At 39.6% G+C, this 27720-nt stretch overlaps 2 protein-coding genes across 2 annotated transcripts in view; both read right to left on the bottom strand.

The window, feature by feature from the left end:
- LOC109912199 (ufm1-specific protease 2-like) overlaps positions 1-11144 on the bottom strand; it is a 46165-nt gene extending 35021 nt beyond the window's left edge. Inside the window, exon 1 of the mRNA XM_048593938.1 lies at positions 10909-11144. Within this exon, the coding sequence (XP_048449895.1) occupies positions 10909-11144 (236 nt within the window). The remainder of the gene's footprint in view (positions 1-10908) is intronic.
- Positions 11145-19120: 7976 nt separating this feature from the next.
- LOC125481966 (ufm1-specific protease 2-like) overlaps positions 19121-27720 on the bottom strand; it is a 73796-nt gene continuing 65196 nt past the window's right edge. The window contains exons 11-12 of the mRNA XM_048593928.1: positions 22383-22507; positions 19121-19204 (exon numbers count right to left, since the gene is read on the bottom strand). Coding sequence (XP_048449885.1) covers positions 19121-19204; positions 22383-22507 — 209 coding nt within the window. The remainder of the gene's footprint in view (positions 19205-22382; positions 22508-27720) is intronic.

The following is a 27720-nucleotide window of genomic DNA, read 5'->3' as shown; positions in this document are numbered from 1 at the left end:
AGAGAGAGAGAGAGAGAGAGAGAGAGAGAGAGAGAGAGAGAGAGAGAGGCCAAGGCCAAGGCCAAGCGAGCTACCGTCTACAGTTGAAAATTTGGTCCAAAGTGGAAATTTGACGGCAAGTGGAAACTTGATGGACAGAGGTGCAGAAGGGGGACAGAGGTGCTTCAACTAGGGTTTACTACAAGATGTAAACTCTGCGAAGCAGGAGATGAGTGGGAGAGGAAAAAAGGCATGTGCAGGGAATTAAGCTGATTGGGGAGTTGGACTGTTGAATATTTCTAGTCTTTCAAGTAAAAGTAAGGTCTTTATGTTTCAGTCTCCAGTGTTTTTCTTTTTTCTTACAGATAATTGCTTAAATACTAGATTGATACTGGTAATTTATTTTCTTTTAAAAATATATCGCTACAGTGAAGTGTAAAGAGCAAGGTTATCTTGAGTAATTAATTTATAAATTAGATCAGATACGATAGTGATGGCAGGATGGGTGTTGTGTCGCTGTTACAAGCTGCGGAAAGTGCTGGACGCTAAGGTGATCCACTGTGAACACATCTGAAGTAAGCACTTGCAGGTCGAGATGCTTCAGATTTGAAGTGAGGAGCTGGAGTTGGAGCTGCAGACACTGTTTCACATCAGGGAAGGAAAGTGACCTCGACACTTTGCTCCACAGAATGGTTGTACGCCTCAAATTAGGTTGTTTAAAATTGATCTGTGAAAATTGATCAGGGAAAAATAGGAAGTTGTGACAATAGGTGAGACTGCTATGAAGACCCAGGAGATTTAAATTGAGGAACCTAAGCCCCAACAATTGTCCAACATTTACAAGGCTTTTGCAAGCTGTACGGACGAGAGTGGGGACTGCAAAGAGAATGAGCAAACTGACTGTGGCACCTTTGTACAGGGATTCATTCAAGTGGGGAAAGGAAATGTAGTTATGGTAGGGGACGGCATAATTAGGGGAATAGATAACTGTTCTCTAAAAGGCTGTACTGCCTTCTTGGTGCTGGGGTTAAGGACATCTCCACAGAGGGAGGGGAGGGATCCAGTAGTCATCATCTACATTGGTACAAATAACATTAGTAAGACTAGGAAAGGGGCTTTGCTGAAAAACTTTCAACAGTTCAGAGCTAAATTCAAAAGCAGAACCTCCAAGGTAATAATCTCTGGATTATGGGCTATGGGCAAACTGGCATAGGTAAGTGAAGTCAAGGAGTTAAATGTGTGGCTTAAAATTTGGTGTGATTGGAGTTGGTTTCAGTTCTTGGGGCACTAGCACCAATACCGAGGAAGAAGAAAGATATCCTGGTAGAATGGGCTTCACTCGAACTGTACTGAGACCAGGATCCTGGTGAATCGATTAACTGGGGCTTTAAACTAATTAGAGGGAGGGAGGGTTTGGGAAAAGGGAAAATGTAGGTTTACAAAGCGAGAGGATTTAGCAGCATTACAGGGCAACTGCTTGGATTACAATACTCAGAGGGAGAGGAAGGGAGAAAGTACAAACTTAAAAAAAAGTACATGGGTCAAAACGGAAAATAAGAAGTGTTAAAAGGCAAAATTAACAGCTTTTCCTTCGATGTGTGCAATATTCAGAACAAAATGGATGAAATAAAGGCTCAAACACAATTAATGTGTATGACCTTGTAGCCGTTACAGAGACATGGTTATAAGGAGATAAAAGCTGCGAACTAAGTATTTGGGGTATGTGACTTTTCGAAAGGACAAGGAGGGGAAAAAGGGTGGTAGGGTAGCATTACTTGTATGGAGTGGAATAAGTATGGCAGCAAGAAAAGACCTTGAATTGGAAGTCACATTATCCATATGGATGGAAATAAAAATTAAAAGTTAAAGTTGACACTGGCAGTAGTCACCTAACAGTATGGCGGGACAGGGAATAATTCAGGAGATAATGAAGGCATGTATCAAAGACAACCACAAGGAAGAATAAATAGAGTGTATTCAGGGCAGGTTCCTAGAACAATACATTATGGATTCAACCAGGGTTCAGGCTATTTAAATATTAGATTGATACTGGTAATTTATTTTCTTTTAAAAATATATTTTTGAGACCAGGTGTAACATGGCATGTTTAATAAATAATCTCAGTGTAAAAGATCCTCTAGGAAATAGTAACCATAACATGGTAGAATTCACCATTCAGTTTGAGAGGGGATCTACATCAGAAATAACCATGCTAAACTTAAATAAGCATAATTGCAAAGGAATAAGGCCAGAGCTGGCTGGAATGGACTAGGAAATGAGCTTAGCAGTAAAGATGGCTGAGGAACAATGGCAGACAGTTAAGAAAATCTTTCATTGCTCACAGCAAAGATATATTCAAGTGAGGCAGGAGGATTCTAGGAAGGGGATAAGCCACACAATGGTTAAATAAGGCAGTTAAGGATCGCATCAAATTGAAAGAAATAATATGCAGCAAAGATTAGTGTGTGATAATACTATGCATTAAGAGGTGTATTTTGGCTTTTATTTTAAATGAAGAGACATTAAAACAGAGGTGATGATTGGTCTGTTCCACGCCAATGAATTAAGCAGCTTATGAGGCCTTGGGAATTTCATTTTTGAAGTTGGGCCAATAGAAGCAACATGAATAGGTGGGTCAAGCTCCTCAGAATCAGGATTTTAGTTTAACTTTCAATAGTTGCTGGGGTCTTGAATCTGGATATGGAAGCTGTTATTCCACTCTCCATTACAGCTAAAAGTTTGGGTTCTCTTCCTGCTGCCAAAATCCCATGTGAGACAATTTATTTTATAGAATTTGCCTTAGCCAAGTGTGTGTTTATGGGAAGTTACTATATTGGAACAGCTGCTGTTTAGTAGTTAAATAGTCTATTATTATGTTAAATGTTCCAGTTGAGTTCAGTTATACCAATTCTTATTTCTTTTGTTTATATTTTAACCAAGGGTAAGAATAAAGTGTGTTTTGCTTCAAGCCTGGTAGTCTGACGAATTGAATTGCATCTGGAACACAATGCTTTACACTTGCCTTTAAAAATAAGAGAAGTCTAGGCCATCTTATTAAAATATTTTGAAGAGGCTTGGTCTGGCTCATAACAAATGATAAACCAGAGGATTGCTAAGGTTTTAAAACCGACAGAAGACAACCAAAAAAATAATAAAAAGGGAGGACAAAACTCTGAAGGTAAACTCGCAAGTAACATCAAAATGGACAGCAAGAGCTTCTTCACATATATTAAAAAAAGACAGAAGTCACTTAGGCCCCTTCAAAAATGACACCAGGGAAATAATAAGATGCTGGGGAAATAATAATGGGGAACCAGGAAATTAGAAAGGAGTTGGAAAGATATCAAACTATCATATTTATTATAAACAAATAATAAGAATGTAGCCGAAATACACTGCACAATAGGTTTAATACTAACTATTGAATACAAATCATTACTTTGTGCTGCCAGGTGATGTGACTGTACTGCCAAATACACAACTCTAGTTGCACAATTGCAGAACACAAGACAAATGCATTGGTACTAAAATTGGAACAAACGGGCAAAAATCCAGACAGAAACAAACTGAAGTTCTTCATTTCCATCAAATTAAAAGAGGATAAAAAGAAAATATTGATTCAAACTTATGTAATGGCTTTCTGCCCTTTTGAATAAATGACGAACTATAGCCTGCTGCAACACAGACTATTACAACTGTTGATTTTGGGGGCATCATGAGGACAGACAAATTTCATCATGTTACTGTGCTGTCTTCAAAATATGGGAATAGACTGACTTCACAAGAAACATTAGAATTCTACAGAATTCTTGACATATAAATAGATCATTTTTAGCCATAATCCACAAAGGATCAAGGGCGTTAAGTCTCAAAGTGACAGAGACAGTTGGTTATACATAGCTTGAGGTTCAAGCCAGCCTCCATAAACTACAGCAGAGTGTGTACCTGCCCTGTTGGATTAATTCTACATTACACTGTAGCTAACTAGCCAACTGAGCTAAATGACTCAATTACAATTACTGAAGTTAAAACCAAGTGACAGTGTTCCTCATTGTTTACACAGTGAAGCATGTGTTGTGGTCATGAAAACATAGAAAATAGGAGCAGGAGTAGGCCATTTGGTGCTTTTAGCTTGCTCTGCCATTTAATATGATCAAGGCTGATTATCCAACTCAGTACCCTGTTCACAATTTTTACCCCATATCCTTTGATCCCTTTAGCCTTAAGAACTATATCTAACTCCTTCTTGAAAAGGTTCAACAGTTTAGCCTCAAATGTTTTCCGTGGCAGAGAATTCTACAGGTTCACCACTGTCTTGGTGAAGAAATGTCTCATCTTAGTCCTAAAGGCCTTTTTAAAAATTTTTTAGTTATTCTAAACAGTGCCAGAGCCTGGGGACATTTGAAGCATTTTACCGCATTTTCTCTTAAATACAAGTGACAATATATCATCCAATCAATCAGACTACTCCATATGTTTAGACTGAGACTCCTCGGTCATCAGGAATGCCTTTCCTTTTACCCTGGCTAGTGCTATTAGAATTTTATAGGTTTCAATGAAATTATCCCTTCATTCTTCTAAACTCCAGTCAACATAGTCCAGTCTCTCTCTTTATAAGTCAGTCTTTCCAACCCAGGAATCAATTTGGTAAACTTCTGTTGCACTCCCTCCATAGCCAGAGCATGCTTCCTCAGATAAGGAGGCCAAACTTGCAATAGTCAATAGCACCATATCCTCTACAGGGGATCTGGGGTCTTCGTGGATAGGTAAGATAAGAAAAGATGTAGGAGCAGATGGAGGCATTCAGTTCATCGTGTCTGCTCCACCATTCAATGAGATCATGGCTGATCCAATAATCTTCAACTCACTTTCCTGCTTTTTCTGAATAACCCTTAATTTCCTCACTGATTGAAAATCTGTCTATCTCAGCCTTGAATAGCAACTGTACAGCTCCTAAACAAGCAGAATGAAAAGTTGTTAATGACCGGACCATGCAGTGTCAGTTGGAATTCATAACTCAATATTAAATCAGATACACAGTGTGAAAGCACGAAAAGTAAAGAAAGAAGGGTTTGAGAAAGAGCAATAATAGAAAAAGAGAAAGCTAATAAATGATATTTAATTGTTAAAAATCGCTAACAGTAATTAAAATCAGAAGCAGTGAGACTCCATAACTGTACAAACTAATTTTCATTATCAGAGAGATCGTTTAGTTTGGAAGTATTTGAAACTTATCACACTTCAAATTTACTTCCATTCCATTGGGACGGCACGGTGGCTCAGTGGCTAGCATTGCTGCCTCACAGCGCCAGGGACCCAGGGTTGATTCCAGCCTTGGGCAACTGTCTGTGTGAAATTTGCACGTTCTCCCCGTGTCTGCGTTAGTTTCCTCCGGGTGCTCCAGTTTCCTCCCACAGTCCAAAGATGTGCAAGTTAGGTGGATTGGCCCATAGCGTCTAGGGTGGGAAATGCAGGGATAGAGTAGGGGGTGGGTCTGGGTGGGATGCCCTTCGGAGGAACAGTGTGGACTTGATAGTGCAAATGGCCTGCTTCCACACTGTAGGAATTCTATGAAAATTTCTATGAAAATGGACAACCTCTAATTGTTTTGGCAAGTATTGTCTGTTTATATCATGCAAGTAGGGCAAACTCAGACCATTCTTGGTACTTCAGTACTAGTCTTTCAGTGATATGGCATAGAGTCTGAAGAAACAGAACAAATTGGCAGAAACTTTCAGATTTCTACAGTGAAATACTCAATTATAGTAACCTTTGGTCTGAGCAAACTAAAACATTAACCAAACTAACTGATAGCCTCTGAAAGCACTGTTACAAAATGAATCAAACTTAAATTTAAAATTTAACCCCTCTGCAGCCACAGATTGTGAACAATGTAAATTATACCAATGGACAGTGTGCTCCCTCTCCAGGAGCACCCAAGTGTGCACTTAACCACAGAAGAGCACAGGCAGTCTGACAAGATGTACAACTGCCTACTGTTTGTATGTGTTCATGGTCAATCTTGGCCAGGCCCAACAGACTGACGAGCAAGTCCCAGATCTGCCCATATTCCTCCACGTCAGAATCTACTTAACCTTTTACTGCATGAAACTACTGCATGCAACACTCTCCATTCCAAATTTATAACAGGGAGGCCTGTCAAACACAGAACCTACCAGAGGCCCCAGCTACCCTCAGTTGGTAAGATGGAATGACAATGTGTACTGGAAGGTCGATGAGGGCAAGGAAGTGGGTGATATGAAGCAACAGCATGTACAGAAAGCTCTTTCATGCAGTGTAGGATGACATGAGGATTTCTGAAAAACCATTCAAATTCTGGGACCAAGATTCCTAATCAAGGGAATTTTGGGACCCAAATAGATATTCTGTCTGACTGAGAAACAGTATGGATGGGAGTGTTTCGTACAGTTGAGCTGCATTGTCACCTCAAGTGCAGCTGGGATAAAAAACCACATTTTTAGGCTCTGGAGGACTCTGCCTGCACATTGGGCTTCTACCAATTTATAAGTTTTTGGCCTGAAACATTGATATCTGCTGGTTAGCGCTGGAAGGAAGAGTTCAATTTTTGCCAAACTCCCTTCCAACTGAATGAAAAAAAGTAGTTTCAATTCCCATTTGCTTGAAGAACCCTGCTGTCTAACTGTCTATGATGTTTTTGACACAAGCCTGAAGGCAGGCAGGAAGTAGGTTGGGAACTAATAATTCCGAACAAATATAGACAGTATAAAAAACACAGAGCAGTTCCTTCACCTCTGAAATGTGATCTGAATTACAATGACTTTTTTAATGCTGAATATTTTGAAGTTCAATTTAACGGGAGGAGGTAGCATAATGGTGATATCACTGGACTAGGAAAGAGCTCCGGGTACTTAGGTTCAAATTCCACAATGGCAGTTGGCGGCAGCATATCTAACAATTGAATTGAGTTCACAAATTTGGATGATGAAACTTGGCTCAATGATAGGTACCACGACAACAATTATCCATTACTTGGTCTGGCCCATGTGACTCCAAAATCGCAGCAATATGGTTGACCTTTAATTGCCTTCTAAAATGGCCTTAAAGCCCCTCAGATCAAGGGGAATTAGGGATGGGAAACAAATGCTGGCCTTGCCAGTGACACCTGCATCCAATGAAAAGAATAAATGAAACAAAAAAATTACCTGGCTAGATTAGCTGTGAAACAGGTTGTTGACAAAGCATGTTAGATTCCCTTCGTGAAAAAGAGGCAATCTTAGAACAAAAAGAATAAAATGGGTGAATATTGAATTAGAAAAGTTACGAACATATTGATGTGTCCAACATTTTAAGTCACTTTTCAGCAGGTTTGCCATGTGGCAAACCAGATCATCTTAAAATTGTCAGTTGGAAACAGCAACACATGGCTGTCTTTTTTCAACATTATAACTAGTTCACTATTACCTATTATGGATTACTCTGATTACTAATCAAATTATTAAAGGTTAACTAATTCCTTTCGTCTATCAAAACCTTTTCATAATTTTACAGATCTCTATTAGGCCACACTTCGGCCTACTTTTTCTAAGAGAAACGAGAGGTCCATTCTTGTACGTGCATCCAGATAAATTTTGCATCATCATTGTAAATCTTTCCTGCACCATCATCACTGTATTTTTCTCTTTGTATTTTTTTAATTAACAATACTACAATCAGAACTGCATGTAGCACTCAAAAAGTTTGACCTAGCCATGATTTAATGTGATGTGGAGGTGCCAGTGCTGGACTAGGGTGGACAGAGTCAAAAATCATATGACATTAGGTTATAGTCCAACAGGTTTATTTGAAAACACAAGCTTTTGGAGTCTTGCTCCTTCTTCAGGTGTTAATCAGAGGAGTGGCATCAGGCACAATTTATAAGCAAAAGTTCAAAAGGTTATAGAACTGATGCAAACGTATTGAACAAGCCTAAGATGGCTGTTAAACCTTTAATCAGTTAGAAAGGAGATGCAGGTTTCAAATGAATAAAATGCAAATCCCAGAATTTCTTTCAAGTCACTGTGCCGAGATAACTAAAGATTTTATCAGTCTATCAGAGGTGACATGTCAGGTCAGACAATACATTTTAGATGTGAGGCTTTGTTTCGAATCTGTCTATGTTTTAACTTGGAGTCAAACTGGTTTTATTTCCAAAGTAGGAATTTATAAAATGCTACATTGTCCATAAATTGTGTGCTTTCTGAACAAAATAGAATGTATCTGCAATTACAAACCTGCAGAGGCAAATTCACCCCACAGATTTATACGTGTGTGTTGTGCGTGTGCGTGCACATGCATGTGCACGCACACGCACGAGGAGGGAGAGAGAGTGTGCACGCATGGACACACACACACACTCTCTCTCTCTCACTCTCTCTCTCACACACACACACAAACACAAACACAAATCTATGGGGTAAATCTGCCTTTGCAGATTTGTAATTGCAGATACATTCTATTTTGTTCAGCAATCACACAATTTATAGACTGTCAGTGTGGCATTTTATAAATGCCTACTTCGGAAATAAAACCAGTCTCACTCCAAGTTAAAACACAGACAGATTCTAACAAGGCCTCACACCTAAAATGCATTGTCTGACCTGACATGCACCTCTGGTAGACTGATAAAACCTTTAGTTATCTCGGCACAGTGACTTGAAAGAAATTCTGGGATTTGCATTTTATTCATTTGAAACCTGCATCTCCTTTCTAACTGATTACAGATTTAACAGCCCATCTTAGGCTTGTTCAATACATTTGCATCAGTTCTATGACCCTTTGATCTTTTGTTTATCAATTCTATGCGTAATGCCATTTCTCTCACTAACACCTGAAGAAGGAGCGAGACTCCAAAAGCATGAGATTTCAAATAAACCTGTTGGACTATAACTGGTGTTGTCTGATTTTTGACCTGATTCAGTGTGGGTTTAGCATAACATCTCTACTTCTGAGTTCTGTCCTTCTGGAATCAAATCATGGGGCTTGTTTTGCTATTTTATAGAATAGAATAGGTTAGGATAGAGTGGAACAGAATACAAATTTATGGTCACATGTACTTTTCCCTGAAAAATACGTTGAGAAGTTTCCCCAACACGGTGCCTACAAAGTCGTACACAATAACCAAAATTAAGTAAAATTAAGGCAAAAGTTCATTTCAGTTCAATTAACAGCTCCTAGGCTCAGGGAAAGCTGAATAAGTCACAATGGAAAACCATGTGGATGCAGCTGGGTCGAGAATATCACGCCAGAACACACCGGCACAAGATTGCCATGTCGGGCCACTGGAATTCTGGGCCAGGAGCGTCCCCTGAAGTTGACAGCCATGCTGGGCCAAGACCGCCATTCTTGGACAAGACTGCCTGCCAGGCCACTGGAATTCCTGGAAGCAGAAGATGATGACCTCCACACAGGGACAAGACCTTCACGTCGGGAAGAGACCGCCAAACCTTGCTGAGACTGCCACTTCTCCTCTTTCAGGCGCCTGTGCCTAGCTGCGGACTTGGAGCCTCAGCCTCGCCTGAGAGTCCAGGCCAAAGGAGTCAGCCCAGGACCTGTTCCTCACTCACCAGGAGACCCAGGCCTGGGGTGAAATTGTGTCCAAATCACTCTGGCATTGCTGCCATTGTTGTTGCTGCCGGAGTCGTCCTCCTTCTCCAGCCTCTCTCCAGACTTAAAAGGAAAGTAAATGAAGGAAGAAGGAAAAGAGCTAAAGAAAAAAAAAGAAGAAACAGAATGAAAGCAAACAGCAGTGGACGAGTCTCAGGTTCAGCCCACTTCCAGTGGATGAGCCCCAGGCTCAGCCCACTTCCTCCGCTTGCATCTTGCATCTCTTGCCTTGCTAACATTTTACACACCTTTAATGATTGAAGTATTTGTACTCTAAGATTCCATTCATCATCTACCTCAGATAGACTCTATTTATTCTGTAAGAAGTGCCCTCTCTATTCATACTACTGTGCCTCACATTTATATGCTTTGAACTAATTATTTAGCCATTCTGCAACTTTATTAATGTTCTACGAAAATTCATTAGAAGCAATGCTAGTACCCCGAATTTGGTATCAGTTGCAATTACAAAAACTTGACTTTTGATTCCAAACCCTGATTAATTTGTCATTCAATGAGTCAATGATACTATTTAGCATATAGCTACCTATATTCTCAAAGAAAATTCACACTGCAGAAACCGGCATACTTATGGTGATAGTTCACAATTTGAAAGTCATAAGGTACTTCACAGGATCACTATCAAATTTGACACCAAGAAGATATTGATCAAAGAGATTGGTTTTAAAGGAACATCTTAAAGGAAGGAACAGAAGTACAGAAAGAGCATTTTAGAGCAAGAAAAATTCAGAGTTTTCTGGAGCTAAGCGCAGGGCCACCAAAGATGAAAACTACTCAAAAGGCCAGAACTGGACTCAAGAGTTGTAGGGCCAGTGGAAGATTTGAAGATAGAGAGTTGGACATAAAGGTGGTTTTGTTTTTGTTTGAGACGTGTAACTCAACATATCAAATTTATGCTTACTTCTAGCACAACCTGTAACAAATCTGTAGACAACTTTATTTTACTGTTCAAAAAAACCAAAGGACTGCGGATGCTGGAAATCAGAAACAAAATCAGAAATTACTGGAAAAACTCAGCAGGTCTGGCAATATCTGTGGACAGAAAGCAGAGTTAACATTTTGGGTCCAGGATCTCTTCATCAGAACAGCTGTATTTTACTGTTAAAATTATGTAGCTCAAAGAGTCTCCAGACACAATCAAAACTTCAAAGGATCAAATCTATACCAGCAAAGAAAAATGGATATTCAACTGCAATGGACATTAGAAGTTTAACATTAATGCCATAGGTTTAAGTCTAAATCTCATGACCACCCCCAAAACATACATTTCATTCTGTTACTTACGGCACAAGTTTTAAGGCACTTTTGCAGGTGCTGGTCTCTTGAAGTTCTGTAGGCAGAGTGCTGGCACGGGATTTCGGCCACATATATAGAGTACTCTCCCAACCAAATAAGACGAAAGACTGTGAATTCACTTTCGCAATCAAATCTTTTATGGCTTCTGAAAAGCCTTCTTTAATAGCATTCTCTGATATCAAAAAAGAAACAATGTTACAAGTGCTATAGATTTCAATATTCATATTTACAACTTGCATAGCAGTTCTATTAGCATAAACAAATATAAAGTAACATTTGTACCACACAAGTGTCAAACAATAACTATGTTCAATGAGAGAGAATTTCACCATCGCCTCATGAGATTCAGTGACATTACCATTGCTAAATCCTCCACTATTAACATCTCGGGACTTAGCATTGACCAAAAACTGAAGTGAATCAATATAAACACTGGCTACAAAAATAAGTCATCACTTGTAACCCATCTGTCTCCCTATGCCTGTCCACCATCTTCAAAGCACAAGCCAGGAGTGTGAGGGAATACTCTTCAAGTGTCTGAATCAATGCAGCTCCAAACAACACTCAAGAAGTTTGACACCACACAGGACAAAAAAAGCCCTGTTTGATTGGCAATCTATCCATCACCTCCAACTTCACTACCTTCATTGATGATGTACATTGGCCAAACTGTGTACCATCTACAAGATGCACTGCTCGACAGTACCTTCCAATATTGTGACCTTAACAACCCAGAAGAAAAAGGGCAGCAGATGCATGGGAACACCACCACCTCCAAGTTCCCCTCCAAACTACACACTATCCTAACTTGGAACTATATACAACGATGCCACCCGAAGGTTGCAGGAACAGCAACTCATATTCCGCTTGGGAACCCTGCAGCCCAATGGTATCAATGTGGATTTCACAAGTTTCAAAATCTCCCCTCCCCCCACCGCATCCCAAAACCAGTCCAGCTCGTCCCTGCCTCCCTAACCTGTTCTTCCTCCCACCTATCCCCTCCTCCCACCTCAAGCCGCACCTCCATCTCCTACCGACCAACCTCATCCCGCCCCCTTGACCTGTCCGTCCTCCCTGGACTGACCTATCCCCTTCCTAACTTCCCACCTACACTCACCTTTACTGGCTCCATCCCCGCCTCTTCGACCTGTTTGTTTCCTCTCCACCTATCCTCTCCTCTATCCATCTTCTATCCGCCTCCTACTCTCTCCCTATTTATTTCAGAACCCCCTTTCCCTCCCCCTTTTCTGATGAAGGGTCTAGGCCCGAAACGTCAGCCTCTCTGCTCCTATGATGCTGCTTGGCCTGCTGTGTTCATCCAGCCCTGCACTTTGTTGTCTCGGATTCTCCAGCATCTGCAGTTCCTACTATCTCTGATTCAATATATACCCAAAATACTGGAAGTTAACAGTACTATTGTGACCTCTGCAATGTCTGAGCAATCAATTGAGGGTGTGAGTGAGATGGCTCTCTGCCGGTAAGTTTTTTTTGTTCATTTACCGCATGAGGGTGTTGCTGGTTAGGCAGCTTTTATTGCCCATTCCTAATTGCCCAGAGGGCAGTTTAGAGTCAACCACATTGCTGTGGGTTTGGAGTCACATGAAAGCCAGACCAGGTAAGGATGGCAGTTTCCTTCCCTACAGGACATTAGTGAAGCAGATGGCTTTTTCCAACAATTGACAATGGATTCACGGTCATCATTAGATATTTATTGAATTCAGATTCCACCATCTGCTGTGGCAAGATTCGAACCTGGATCCCCAGAATATTATCTGGGTCGCTGGATTAACAGTCCAGCGATAATACCACTAGGCCATCGCCTTTCCAAATTTCAAGCAAAGTTGCATTTTATGCTGTAAATTAAGTATAACAATGATGTGCATACCCCTTGCATCACATTTCTATTACTTAGTGTGTGTTTTTACATTGCTTATGTGGACCCCTTGATCAACTGGCACACTCCATAGGTACCAGTTAATAAAAAGTTTGCTGTACTTGCATTGCAGTGACAACTTACATTTATTTAGTAGAATTCCACAAAGTCTGTACCATAGCAATAGGACATTTGCCCAAGTAGTCTTTGCTGGCTTTTATGCCCCAGCCAGATCTGCACCTACCCCACTGTATCTATAAGTATCGAAACGAGGAGAATAATTCAACCATTTGGACCTTTCATAAACAAACAGGAGGCTGGAAGAACACAGCAGGCCAAGCAGCATCTGGAGGAAAGGAGCAGTCAATGTTTTGGGGATTACAGGGTAATACCCAAAATGTTGACTGCTCCTTTCCTCCAGATGCTACCTGGCCTGCTTTGTTCTTCCAGCCTCTTGTTTATCTATCTTGGATACCAGCATCTGCAGTTTTTTGTCTCTAACTTGGACCTTTGAGCCTGCTCCACTATTCAGTACGAATGTGGCTGATCTTCTGTCTAAATGCCATTTTCCTGCTGTCTCCATACCCCTTGGTGCCTTTAATATTTAAAACTTTATCAATCATTTTTTGAAGATACTCAGTGACCCAGCATCCACAGCCTTCTGTGATAACAGATTCCACAGGTTGACCATCTTCTCAGCGAGGAAATGTTTCCTTGTCTCAGTCCTAAATAACCTACCCATATCATGAGTCAATGACCCCTGGTTGTAGACTCCCCAGTCAGGGGAACCATTCTCCCTGCATCTCGTCTGTCTAGCCCCAGGGGTTGGAATCTAATCCCATCAGATCTATAATATCAGTTTTGACTGTTGCACTTTTCTGATGGGTTGGTGGGTTGAATTGGCGTGCAGAGCCTACACCCAGTTGGGCATACAGAGGACTGGACTGTGTGAGGTACAAAATTTGTCAATTTGGAACTACCAGAGAGCATTGCCAGCAGCCAGTTTATATTTGTTTTGACCACAATTATTCAAAGCTAAATTACAGAGCCTGATGAGGTTACGAAAGCATTGACATTATTTAAGAAACATCTTACTCTGGCTTCATTTTACCAGAAAGAGCAAGATCATGTAACATTACATCACTTCTGATGATGTTTACATTCTCTCACTAGAGATATGATCCCAGCTGACGTTACTCCTAAATAAGTCAGATCCTAAACAAACACAGAAAATGCTGGAGAAACTCAGCGGTCTGTGAATATCTGTGGACAGAGAAACATAACGTTTCAAGTCCACTATGAAGAAAGTTCTGAAGAACAAGAGTCATACTGGACTTGAAACATTAACTCGGTTTCTTTCTCCACTAATGTTGCCAGAACTGCTGAGTTTCTACAGTTTTTTCTGTGTTTATTTCAGAATTTCAGCATCCACAGTACTTTGCTTTTATTTAGGTCAGATCCCAGACTGAAATTTAGCTTGATAGATCATATTTTATTCTTTCAGTCTTAACAAGGTGGTCTCTTATTGAAACATGAGCATGCAATGTTGCAGATTTGACTTTTACAATAAAACAGAAATTTATTGTCCAAAAGAAATTAAACCAAAATAGAATAAACCTAACAATTTACAGATAAGAAGCATTTAAATATTTTGAAACACAGGGTACAAATATAACCCCATTAATCACAAAAGCTCACTTTCACAGTGCTCACACCAGATGGAATTTCCTTTTCCTTCATATCGATAGGGCTTAATTTAACTGTCACTTCAGTTCCCCATTTGGAGTATCTGGTAGACTCTTACTTGACTTGTCGTAGAGCTGAGCCTTGATTCTTTTAAGTTTCACATAACCCTTTCAAGATTTTTATGTAAACACGTCTGGTCTGGAACTTTTACCAAATCCCACTATCTTTGGCAATTCTAAACTATCCGCTCTCTTTCTGAGGAACAACTCTACACATCAAGCTTTAGCTAAGAATGCTGCAGAATTGTCTGAACTGAACACTAAAAGTCATTGACAAGTTGGCGGAGTGGATAAATAGGTAGCAGATGAGGTTCAATGCAGAGAAGTGTGTGGCAAAGCACTTTGGTAGAAAGAACATTGAAAGACAATAGAAAATACAGTGTTCAATTCTGAAGAGGGTACAGGAGCAGAAGGACCTGTGTGTTTACATGCACAAATCATTGAAGATAGTTGAACAAGTGGAGACAGCAATTCATAAAGCATGCAGCGTCCTCAATTTTATTACTAGAGGCATAGAATACAAGAGAACAAGTGATTTTGAACTAGTGTAAAACACATGTTAGGCCTCACCTGGAGTTTGTGTACAGTTGTGGGCATCACATTATAGGAAATATGCGATTGCATTGGCGAGAGTACTGCAGTGATTTATAAAAATGGTTCTAGGAGTGAGAAACATAGGGAACATAAGAAGAAGAGTCGGCCGCTCAGCTTCTCGAACCTGTTTTGCCATTTAATAAGATTGTGGCTAATCTGCAGCCTAACTCCATATATCTGCCTTGGCCCATATCCCTTAATATCTTTGCTTAACAAAAATGTATCTGTCTCAGATTTAAGAATAACAACTGATCTAGCATCAACTGTCATTTGCAGAAGAGAGTTCTAAATCTCTATCACCCTTTGCGTGCAGAAGGTCTTCCTAAAATCTCTCCTGATTAATCTAGCCCTAATGCTTGGCCTATGCCTTCCTATACCTACAATCTCCAATCAGTAGAAATAGTTTATGTTTATCTACCTGGCTTCTCCTGCTAATATCTTGAAGACTTTGATCAGATTGCTCCTTAACCTCCTAAATTCTACAGAAAACAGGCCTAATTTGTATAATCTCTCCTCATACCTTAACCCCTAATCCATGAACATCCTTTTTTTAATTATATATCTTCTACACTGTCTACAGTTGACTATATCACTTTCTATGCCATTATCCAAATCATTAATGAATAACTGAATAATTGAAGCCAAACACAGAACCTTGTGGGACATCAGCAGTCACATCCTGCCAATTTGAATAACTACCCATTATCCCTACTTTCTGTCACCTGACACTGAACTAATTTTCCAGCCATGTCAATATATGCCCTCAATTCTAGGAGCTTCTATCTTAGTCAATCATCTGTTATGTGGGACTTTATCAAATGCATTCTAAAAGTCCATATAAATAGCATCCATTGAAATTCTCCTGTCCACTTTCTCAGTCAACTCTTCAAAAAATTCAGTGTCACACATGACCTACCTGTAATGAATCCATGCTGGCTTTCCCTGGTAAACTGAAAATCTTTGAGATGTTCAGTTACCCCATCTTTGATTATGGCTTCCAACAATTTCCTCACCACAGATGTTAGGATAATTGGTCTGTAATTCCTTGGTTTTCCTTTTTTGCCTTCTTAAAAAGTTGAGTGCCATGTACAATTTTCGAATCTAGAGGGAGGACTTCTGTATCTAGAGAACTCTGTAAGATTATAGTTAGGGCATCTATCATGTGCTCCCTTACTTTTTTTAACAGCTGATGAAAACCATCAGGCTGTTGGGATTTGTCGCTCTTTGGTTCCATTAATTTCCCCATTACCGGTGTTTTACTTAGATTTGCTTGCTTCATTAACAGTAGCTCTGTACCAGATTTGGTTGACTTATTGCTGTCCCTGTGTCCTTAATATGTTTCAATTGATTACATAACTAGAACTACACTAAGCTGCACAGATAGCATTAAACAAATGGTCTATGGTCTCTCCCTCAACTTCGACCTGGTGCACAAGTGCCTTATAAATGTGGCACCAGCACTGAGAATCCCAGGAGGCCCCAGCAGTACTTCTGCTTCTTACGAGAGGGAGATAGGATGCATGGGGCATGATACAGGTGTGATGCATAGATAGAGGTGTACTTCAGAAAATGGCGTGAAAAAGTTTGCCAGAGCTCGTGGAGAAAAGCCCTCCATGTTTTGCACCAAAGTTGAAATTTAACCAATTTCTGGTGATATTCAGCCAAATGAGTTTTGATGTTTTCCTTTCTTGGTCCAGAGTTGGCTGGAGGCAAATGACTTCTCTTCAATCTTTTTGTATTAGCTTTGATTGGAATGCCTATGCTATACAGGGGGTTCACAAGCTCCTGAAAATATAATCATGTGATCAGCCTTGACCATTTAAAGAATCGACCACTATCTTCTCAAGGGCAATTGTGACGGCCAACAAATGCTCATCTTGTGAACAGCACTGGCATTTTTTAATCATTTCATGGGATTAAGCAGATGATAGGACGATGTCATAATTATACCTGTTCTCATGAAACCAAGAAGACATAATTTTAAACTGAAAAGCAGGAGGTCGAGAGGGATTTGAGTAAAAATGTTTTCAACCAGAGAGTGATGGAGGTCTGGAATGCTTTCCCTGGGAGGGCAGTTGAGATGGTAAACATCACAACCTTTAAAAAGTACTTGGATGAGCACTTAGTGTCACAACGTTCAAGGCTATGGCCTGAGGTTGGGAAAGTGAGACTAGTATAGGTAGTTAGTATATTTTGGTGGTACAGACTAGCTGAGCCATAGGCCTCTTCTGTACAGTATGGTTTTATGATTCTATTCTACGTCCGTGCCAATGCCCAGCCTAGCAGAGAATATTGTGCAAAAAGTTGACAGTGCAGCCCATGCCTTTTTAAGGCTTCACTAGTATTGGTGCTGTGCGGCTCAAAATGAAAATTACTAACTACACTGTCTTCCTTCTTTTAATCTCTCACTTACTCTTTGTACTTAGACGTGTTTTTAATGTTTAAGCAAATACTACAGATGCCAGAGATCTGAAATAAAAACAAATACTGAAGAAACTCAGTCAACCTGTCAGCATCTGTGGTGAAAGAAACAGAGTTATCGTTTCAAACCCAATATGACTCTTCTTTGAACTCTTTCTTCAGCCTGCATTAACGTTTACCTGATCATTATGCTTTGGGACATAAAGGGGGAATTTTAACCCAAGCAAATGGATGAGTTTATATGCTGGGGATTAAATTGTGAAGAAAATCAGATTTCCAACTCAAACCCATTCCATACTGTCCACTTTTGACTTTAAATGATGATGAAATGTTGACAGTTGATGGCCAACCAACTCTAAGGAGGCAGATTAAATATGGAGCTGTGAGTCTCCATGCGGTTCATTTTTTTAACTTTGATTCCAGGCAGCTTGGTTTCTTGAGCATTGGGGAACCCAAGAGCTACATCCAGGGGAAACACACATAGATCTAGAAGCTGAGTGCCTTTATCACAGAATCATAAATCTGTTACAGCGCAGAAAGGGCATCCAATGCCCTTGTGAATGCCTCAAATGAACCTGTCTCCACCATATTCCATACCTTAACTACTTACTGTGTGAAAAGTTTTTTTTCTCACATCAATCTTTGCTTCTTTTGTAAATCGCTTTAAATCGATGCCCTCTCTTTCTTATTTCTTTAACAAGTGGGAACGGGTTCTCCCTAGCTGATCTATCCAGCCTGCTCATGATTTTGCAAACCTCAATTAGATCACCTTTCACTCTTCTTCTGTTCTTACCTGTTCAATTTATCCTCATAGCTGAAGTTATAGTTTTTGATTTCTAGCATCTGTAATTCTTCGGTTTTTATTCCCTATTCATTTCATAATTGCCCCATCCTATGTCTATTCCCAATACACAATCATTCAACATACTTCACCAACCAGTTCCCCACCAACTGGAAGCTAAGCTGGTACCAGATAGAGAATTGAATGGTAGTGGCATCATGTGAGGAATCCTGGTTTCTGGTTTTCCTGAGCCTTTCCACTCCTCTACCTGACTCCCTGCAGTAAGATAAACATTTAGCATAGTAGGTGTCTACATAATTGTTATCTTATGTAAGCTTGTATTGTTGTGCTAAGTCTGCTGTAGATAATTTTACAACGTCTAAATTTAAAAAATATTAAGATTAATTTCTACGTACAATCTTAAAGTAGACAGGGTTCTTACATTTCACTAGTTTTCATGATTCCATAAATTTAAAGTTATTAAAATAATCAGAAAGATTAACACTTCCGATAAATATTTAAGAAACCATTAGTGAAATTCAATCAACTATTTTCCAAAGAACATCTGTGGTCTTTGCTGTTCAACAATCCTGCATATGAAGCAACAAAATGGTGAAGATATATTTAGTTGTTTTTATTGCAGTACTATGTGAAGCACATATACTCAACATTCAGGTTCTTGTTTAGTTTGAGGCACACAGTGATTGTAGGAGTTCTGTGCATTTGAAAATTCTGTTCCTTTCCAGACCTAGGTCTATAAATGGATGAGATCTTGCAATGTTAGCTTTAAACACCCTCTGGTCGCTTAGGCAGGATTAATCCAAACTGCTCCATTTCATTCCAGAATTCTTTCCCTTTCCAGTCAACAGCCTGAAATATATAAAATAAAGAACCATGTGAATTTCAGTAGTGGATTCATCCTATCTTATTACAGATGAACAAATTTTATCCAGGTATACATTCTGGAAAAAAAGGAATCATGGGGATGGCGATTGCTGATGTTGTTGGTGGTGAAAATGGGATGATTGGTATTGCTTCTTAGGGGAAGCTGCTCCTTGTTTTGTTGAAAGAAAAGACTTCTACATAATTGTTTTACTGTCTGCCAGTTCTTAAAGTTTGTCTTTGGTGCAGTGCAATGCTCAAAATGTAATAATTTTTAAAAATATGCACAAAGGCCTACATAATAATACATAATACAAGGGGCAATGCGGTGGCTCAGTGGTTAGCCCTGCTGCCTCACAGTGCCAGGTACCTGGGTGTGGATGCTCTTCAGAGGGTTGGTGTGGACTCAATGAGCCGAATGGCCTGCTTTCACACTGTAGGGATTTTATGATTCTGTAAAGACCTGACCAAGAACCACAGTTGCTGGATCTGGACATTTCTTAAACATCTTACTTAGCAGTTCTGTTAGAAATTATTCTTTCATGGAACGTGGATGTTCCTGGTAAGGCCAGTGTTCGTTGCCCATCCCTAATTGCCCTCAAACTGAATGGCTTGCTGGGCCATTTTAGGGTGAAGTTAAAAGTCAACCACATCATTGTTGGTTTTGAGTCACATATAGGTTGGACCAGATAACAAATATACAAGAATTAGTTAGCAGATCCTGAGAACATTGGGAAAAACTGATAAGAGGTAAAATCGCAATAGTTCTACTGGACTGTAGGGCTGCTCTCTCATTAAGGAGAAATGACTGGTGCTGATTTAACCTGAGGGTCACCATACCTCAAGGAATGGAGAGAGTAAGAAAGAAGGTCCTTTACTGGTAACCTCAGCCAACATGGGAATTGAATCAGTGCTGTTGGTGTCACTCTATTATAAACCAGCTGTCCAGTCAACTGAGTTAATCAATCCCTCAAGGCCAATATCTAAGATGTCAATAATGTTGTTGCAGTGGGGAACCTTTAGGCAAATGAGTCTGGTATCTTCAAGTTATAGAGAATGCTTAAACTCAATTCTGAATAAGTCCTTAAAAGGACAGATGCAATAAGAAAAAACTACTTGCCATTAAGGGAAAAGGTACTGACAATTCATTCAGGCTTAGAAAAGTACTGCGCTGTACCCATTTTAAATGTGTTTGGAGTGCATTTGCGCATTCCAAGACAGATGTTATTTGTGCGTCATATTTGTGCAGTATCAAATAAGGCATCCAGGATCCAGGTTGGATACACCTTGTAGACACCTGCAGCTTACTATAGTGTTGCATTTGAGGGTTTAGGCTGAATATTTTGTTGGTCTTGGACCTTTATGTTTCAGTGCAGGTGTTGATTATTGTGCCTTAATCCAGAAACAGTTTCTAGAACTTAAAATTTAAAGCCTGCACAGCTGTGTAAATTTGTATTTTCTTTCTCAACATTTAAAAAAAATGGGATGTAGATGTTGATGGTATGCATTTATTACCCATCCCCTAATTACTCTTGAAAAGATGATGGTTTAGCATCACCATCTTGAATACCATACAATACAGTCGTTTGCTAGGCCAATGCAGAAGGTAACTATGAAACAGCCACCATAAGAACTAGGAACAGGAGTAGGCCGTTCAGCCCTTCGAACCTGCTCCATCATTTAAAAGGATCATGGCTGATCCAACAACATTCCTCACATCCACTTTCCTGCGTTTTCCCCATAACCTTTGATTCTCCGATTGATCAAGAATCTATCACAATCTTAAATATACACAAGGTCTCTGCCCCCATAGCTGTCTGTGGCAAAGAGTCACACTCTCTGAGAAAATAAATTCTTCCTCATCTCATTTTTAAATCGGTTCCCCTTAATTCTACAACTATGCTGTCTGGTCCACGACTGTCCTATAAGAGGAAACATTTATCCTGTCAAGTCTGTTAAGAATTCTATATATTTCAATGAGAGGACCTCTCATTCTTCTAAACTCCAGTGAGATGAGTGCTAACCTGTTTAGGCTTTGCTCATAAGACAATCCTTCCATACCAGGGGTCACCCTACTGAACCTTCCCTGAACTGCCTCCAATAAATAATATTTTTCCTTGAACAAGGCGACCAAAACTGCTCACTTCTGTGAGCTGGAGTCTCATGTCAGCTAGATGAGGCAAGGAAGACATCTTTCCTTTCTGAAAAGACATCAGTGAATTTTTTTAGGACAATCCAGTAGTTTCTTCACAATAGGAGCTTTGTATTCCATGTGATTGGATTTAGGTTCCCTAGTTGCCATAGTAGGATTTCAACTCCACACCACTAGCCCAAATATCTTAATTACTACTTACTAATGAATATTCTAATGTAACCCCTCCTCAAAACACAGACTGTTAACATTAATATAATCATTGATTCAAACTTTCTAGTCAAACTCACATTAAGAACCGACTATATGTCAGTAACTATAGGTCACAATTTCAAGATTGTCAGCAAGAGAGCTAGGAGTGAGATGAGGAGAAATTTCTTTGCTCAGGGAATTGTTAGAATTTGGAATGCACTGCCTGAGAGAGTCGTGGAGGTAGATTCCATACAATGTTTCAAAAGAAAACTGGATATATGTTTGAAAGTGATAAATTTAGAGGGCTGTGGAGATATGCTGGAGAATGTGACTAGCTGGGTAGCTCCTTTGAGAGCTGGTATAGACATGATGGACCAAATGGCCTCCTTATGTACTGTCAAGTTCTATGATTCTGCGGTTCTAAGAAGAATAAATCTGAAATGACACAGTAATAGGTAAACAGATTTTGGCGGTGGCATAACAAAGCAAAGCAATAATGTATCACTTAAATGAATTGTAAATGGGGCTTAGTTCTCAGATGGACTTTCTTTAAGATAAAGTGTATTTTTTGAAAATATAAATATAAACTAAATTATTGTTACCAATAATTGAATGACATCAAATAATGTTACTGGACTAATAGTCCTGAAGCCCCCCACATTAATGAAAGAAACATTGCCGGAATAAGGAATGGGAATTGCCAGTGACACTGACGTTCCACAGACAGGGGAAAATAATGTAATTTTTTTTAGCAAGAAAACGCTCTGCAAATTCAGATAGTGTTTGGAAGATAATTTGTGCTGTTCCTTTTCCAATACATACCATTTCAGTTACCTTGGCCAAGTCATCACTTTGTCTGTACATTGTGTCTAAGATAAGGACTTTTCTTGCACTTGGATCTTCGCTTACTGCCATCCCCAGCAAAATGCATGCCTTAGGTTGAGCAACTGTTATTCAGTAACAGCAGCAAGAAAAAAATTAACACATAAATCAAATCATCTTGACATTCAGCATGTTTTTTGCAACTTGGCAATAAATTTGACTTTTAAAATAAATATTAAAAATGAATCATAACTGCTTATTTCAAATGTTCCTATCTTTTATGATTTTTATACCAAGAAACTCTGCTTTGTCCCCAGTTTTTGAGATGGCTGTGTAAACAGAAAAGAAGTTCAAGTTTATTTATTTCTCTGTAACAGCTGCTTTACTTTTTGTGGAGCCACTTTGGTGTGGCATATAACAAAACAACTCTTTCTCAAGTTATACAATTTTACAAACACATTTTCATTCATAAGTTAAAAAATGTTCAAAAGTTAAGGAAGAAGGGATTGTTACAACCACGTGAGGCAGGGTTGAAGGGCTCTCCTCCTGTCCCTCTCATTTGACCACAACAGGGATTTTGTTTAAAATTCTAACTTACTAATTCACTGTATAATTAGCTGTGGACGTGTTGTGATTACATGGAAGTAGCTGGAAATATTTCTTTGAGTTTAATAAGTAACAAGCTAGTTTTTTTATGATTCTATAAACTTTGGAAAAGTTCCAATGGACTGGAGGACAGCTAATGTAAACCCACTTTTTAAAAAAAGGGAGAGAGAAAATGGGCAATTAAAGACCAGTTAACATGACATTAGTGATGGGGAAAGTGCTGGAGTCAGTTATTATGAATGTAGTAACTGAGCATTTGAAAAGCGGTGACAGGATCGATCCAAGTCAGCATGGATTCACTAAAGGGAAATCAGGCTTGGCAAATCTTCTGGAATTTTTTGAAGATGTGACCACTAGAGTGGACAAGGACGAATCAGTGGATGTTTTGTGTCTGGACTTTCAAAAGGCTATTGACAAGGTCCAACACAAGAGATTAGTAAGGAAAATTAAAACTCATGGTATCAGAGATAATGGATTGACATGGATAAAGAACTGATTGGCAAACAGGAAGCAGAGAATTGGAATAAATGGGTCCTTTTCAGAGTGGCAGGCAGTGACGAGAAGGGTACCACAGGGTTCAGTGCTGGGACCCCAGCTGTTCACAATATACATTAACAATTTGGACAAAGGAATTGAATAAAATATCTCCAAATTTGCACATGACGCTAAGCTGGGTGGCAGTGTGCTGTGAGGAGGATGCCAAGAGGCTGCAGGGTGACTTGGACAAACAGGCTGAATAGGCAAAAACTAGGAACAGTCGCTGAAGGTTGGCATGCAGATGCAGCAGGCAGTGAGGAAAGCTAATGGCATGCTGGCTTTCATAGCCAGTGGATTTGAGTATCGGAATAAGGATGTCTTGCTGCAGTTATACAAGGCCTTGGTGAGGCCACACCTTGGGTATTGTGTGCAGTTAGGTCTTGTAGTCTGAGGAAGGACATTCTTGCTATTGAGTGAGTGCACACTGATTCCCGGGATGGCAGGACCAACATGTGAAGAAAGACTGGATTGACTGGGCTTGTACTCAGTGGAATATAGAAGAATGAGGTGGGGTATCTCATAGAAACATATAAAATCCTACTGGGACTGGACAGGCTAGATGTGGGAAGAATGTTCCCAATGCTGGGGAAGTCCAGCACAAGGGGTCACAGTCAAAGAATAAAGAGTAAGCCATTGCGGACTGAGATGAGGAAGAATTTCTTCACTTAGAGAATTGTGAACCTGTGGAATTCTCTCCCACAGAAAGCTGTTGGGGCCAGTTCATTAGATATATTCAAGAGGGAGTTGGATGTGGCCCTTGCAGCTAAAGGGATCAAGGGGTATGGAGATAAAGTGAGAGTGGGATTCTGAAATTGCATGATTAGCCATGATCATATTGAATGGTGGTATGGATTTGAAGGGCTGAATGGTCTACTGTTGCACCTATTTTCTGTGTTTCTATGTCTAATACAATCTGGTGCATACATTAATCCACAATCAAAAACTGCAAGTGTAAATAAAGGTTGCAGGAACTTTAAATTTGCTGGGTCATCTGAAATGACCTTGCTGTATTGAAAGATCAATCAGTTAGATGGAGACTTAAGTGTTTTCTGGAAGGATAAATGTGTTTATATTAAGTTTTAGAACTCGGGATGGACTAAACAACTGAACATTTTTCAGCTAAATAAAGTGCGATCACCGAGTTGTGCTGTATAAATATCATATGGTTGATTGGATGACACAAAAGCTGCAAGGAAATAGCTTATATGAGCATCCTGAACAGGCTAGCCTGGAGTCACAGTTTGTTAAGTTCGGAAGAAAATCCTCCTTCCAAAAAAAGGAAGCAGATTGTCTTCATCAGTCAGAGCACTGAGTGTGGAAGTTGGGACGTCATGTTACAGTGTAAGGCCACATTTGGAGTACTGCAAACAATTCTGGTTGCTCCGCTGTAGGTAGGAAGTTATTAAACTGGAAGGAGCGCAAAAATAGATTTTCAAGGATGTTAACAAGACTGGAAGGTTTGAGTTATAAGGAGAGGTTAGATAAGCTTGGATGTTTTTCCCAAGGTGCATAGGAGACTAAGGGGTGACCTGGTAGAAGGTTAACTTGTGATGTTTGCCAATAGTCCATCTGATTAATCACTGAAGACTGGACAGTGTCAAGATTTGATTTCACACCAGCTGCATACAAGAAAAAGTATATAGGAGAAGGTGCCTCATAATAATAACTAATTAGCTCAGGAACAGGAGTCACCTGATTTGGGAGGGAGCAGGTCGATCACCTGTGTCAGTCTGATCCTCAGACAAGTCTACGTGAACTAGGTCACTTGCAATTGTAAGCATTGTATGGGTTAGCTTGTGATGTAGTACTATTATTACAATATTTTGTACTGTACCTTGTTTTAATAAAGAACAATTGGAACTGCCTTGGGCTATTGCTATCCAGAGTAAACCTGACAGACCAAGAATAGGAATAAAAGCCTACAGAGATTTTTTTTTTAACCAGATAGCTATTCCCGAAAGGGACATTTTTAAAAAAATGTTCGCAGTTTATAGCTTGTTTTCTGGTCAGCTGCAGAAGGATTCGAAAATTTTACTGTCCGTATTGAACAGTTTAAATTATGACTTGTATCTTTTTCTCTGGAGATCCAGCTGGGAAATTGAAGTCATTCTTTTAAAAAGTTCTATGTCTGCTGTGGCAATAGAGAACAATCAAATTTAGTGAACAAATTTAATATATTGTCTTTTTAATTGAAAATGGGGAGTGAGTGAGCACAGCAGTTCTCCTTCTCTCACTGCTGCTGATGTTCCTCTAGAGGGCACATGCTTCAAAATATGTGATTTATTTGTCCAGTTGTCGATTTTTCAAAAATAATTATTGCATCTCCCGGTTACAACTAAGTCGAATTAAGTATGTATTTGTCTTCAAATGAGATTTGCATTTATCCAAGCAATCAAATTTCTGAATGGTTTGCCACCATTTGGCCCATATCCTTTAACCCCTTCCTATTCATGTACCTACCCAGATGCCTTTTAGATATTGTAATTCTACCAGCCTCTATCACTTCCTCTGGCAGCTCATTCCATACACACATCACCCTCTGTGTGAAAATGTTGCCCCTTAGGTCCCTTTAAATTCTTCCCCATCTCACCTTAAACCTATGCCCTCGAGTTTTGGACTCCGTACCCTGGGAAAAAATCCTTGGCTCTTCACCCTATCCTTGCCCCATCAAGGAAAATAGCCCCAGCCTATTCAGCCTCTCCATATAGCTCAAACCCTCCAACCCCAGCAACATCCTTGTAAATCTTTTCTGAAACCTTTACAAGAATGTTGTTCGAATATAGTAGGCTGCTTTCCATAACCACCTTTGTATAGCAGGAGAAAGGTTGTTTACAATGGCTGAGGGAAGCCATTGTCTAAAATAGATTTTGTAGATTGGATGTCTGTGCTGTGATGATATAATGAATGTTATCCATCTTAAGGCAAGTTAGTTTGTTTCAAAAAAAAAACTGATTTTTAAAAAAAAAATCAAGTCTCAGTTCTCAGTTGATGAATTAAAAATTAATATTTGACTTAAACACATCTTTGTGAGAACTCAACACCAAATATAATGAAATGTTCCAATATGTTGTGTTTCATTCCAAAGTGGCAAATAGTAGAAACTGCATAAAAGTACAGATAACTTCACTATAGCTCTGGAGGATTGCCCTCTCATTAGAGAGACAACTGGTAGTGCTTTAGCCTGAGTCGCACTACACCTGAAGCCAGGGGTGAGATTGAGAAGATGGAATGTTCATGATAACCTCAGCCATTATGGGAATTGAACCCACACTTTCCGAATCACTCTGTATTCCAAACCAACTATCCAACAATTAAGCTAGGAAACACACACGCACACACACACACACACGTGCACATACATTATTCCAACAGCCTCACTTTTCATCTTATACTTTGACGGCCATATTGTGTTTCATTTTTGCAATGTTTATACTGAGTTAAACTCATTTTTTATCATTTTGTGGGAGCAGAAAATACTCAGGCTCCTTGGAAGTAGTCCTTTATTAGAATTCTGAATTTCTTTATTTTTTTGGGTAATATTATAAAGGATAGCAAAACTTTATGATTTTCTCCTTTTATATCTTGGTCAGGTTTTATCTAGAGCATCTAGGCATTCACGAGGATTGGCTATGTTTTTGTTCCCAAAATGCGTGTCAAAAAATATGTTGGCTGTGGTTAGTTGTGGATGTTGGAAGACCCTAGGTTTGTCTTTGCAGTTACAATTGTCACCATTCACAAGTTGCTCCACAAAATTACTGTTATGGTGCTTAGTTTCATGGTGCAATGATAACAATCTCTCTGAATGTCAGCAAAACAAAAGAACTAATAATTGACTTCAGGAAGAAAAGAGGAGGCTACGCTCCTATCTACATTAATGGAGCTGAGGTGGAGAGGGTCAAGAGGGTCAAGTTCCTAGGTGTGATGATAACCAACAATCTGTCCTACAACTCCCACATAGATGCAATGGTCAAGAAGACAGAATGCTTGTTTTCCCTCAGGCAGCTCAGGAAATTCGGTACGTCCATAAGGACTCTCACCAACTTTTACAGATGCACCATAGAAAGCATTCTACCTGGATGCTTAATGACTTTGTACAGCAACTACTCTGCAGAACTGTGAGAAACTACAGAAAGTTATGTGCACAGTCCAGACCATACGTCCATAAGGACCCTCACCAACTTTTACAGATGCACCG

This window comes from Rhincodon typus, chromosome 3 (genome assembly GCF_021869965.1).
Source record: "Rhincodon typus isolate 14 chromosome 3, sRhiTyp1.1, whole genome shotgun sequence".
Taxonomy (NCBI): Eukaryota; Metazoa; Chordata; class Chondrichthyes; order Orectolobiformes; family Rhincodontidae; genus Rhincodon; species Rhincodon typus.
The sequence above is the reverse complement of the archived record's forward strand: the minus strand, read 5'-3'. Positions and strand labels throughout refer to the sequence as shown.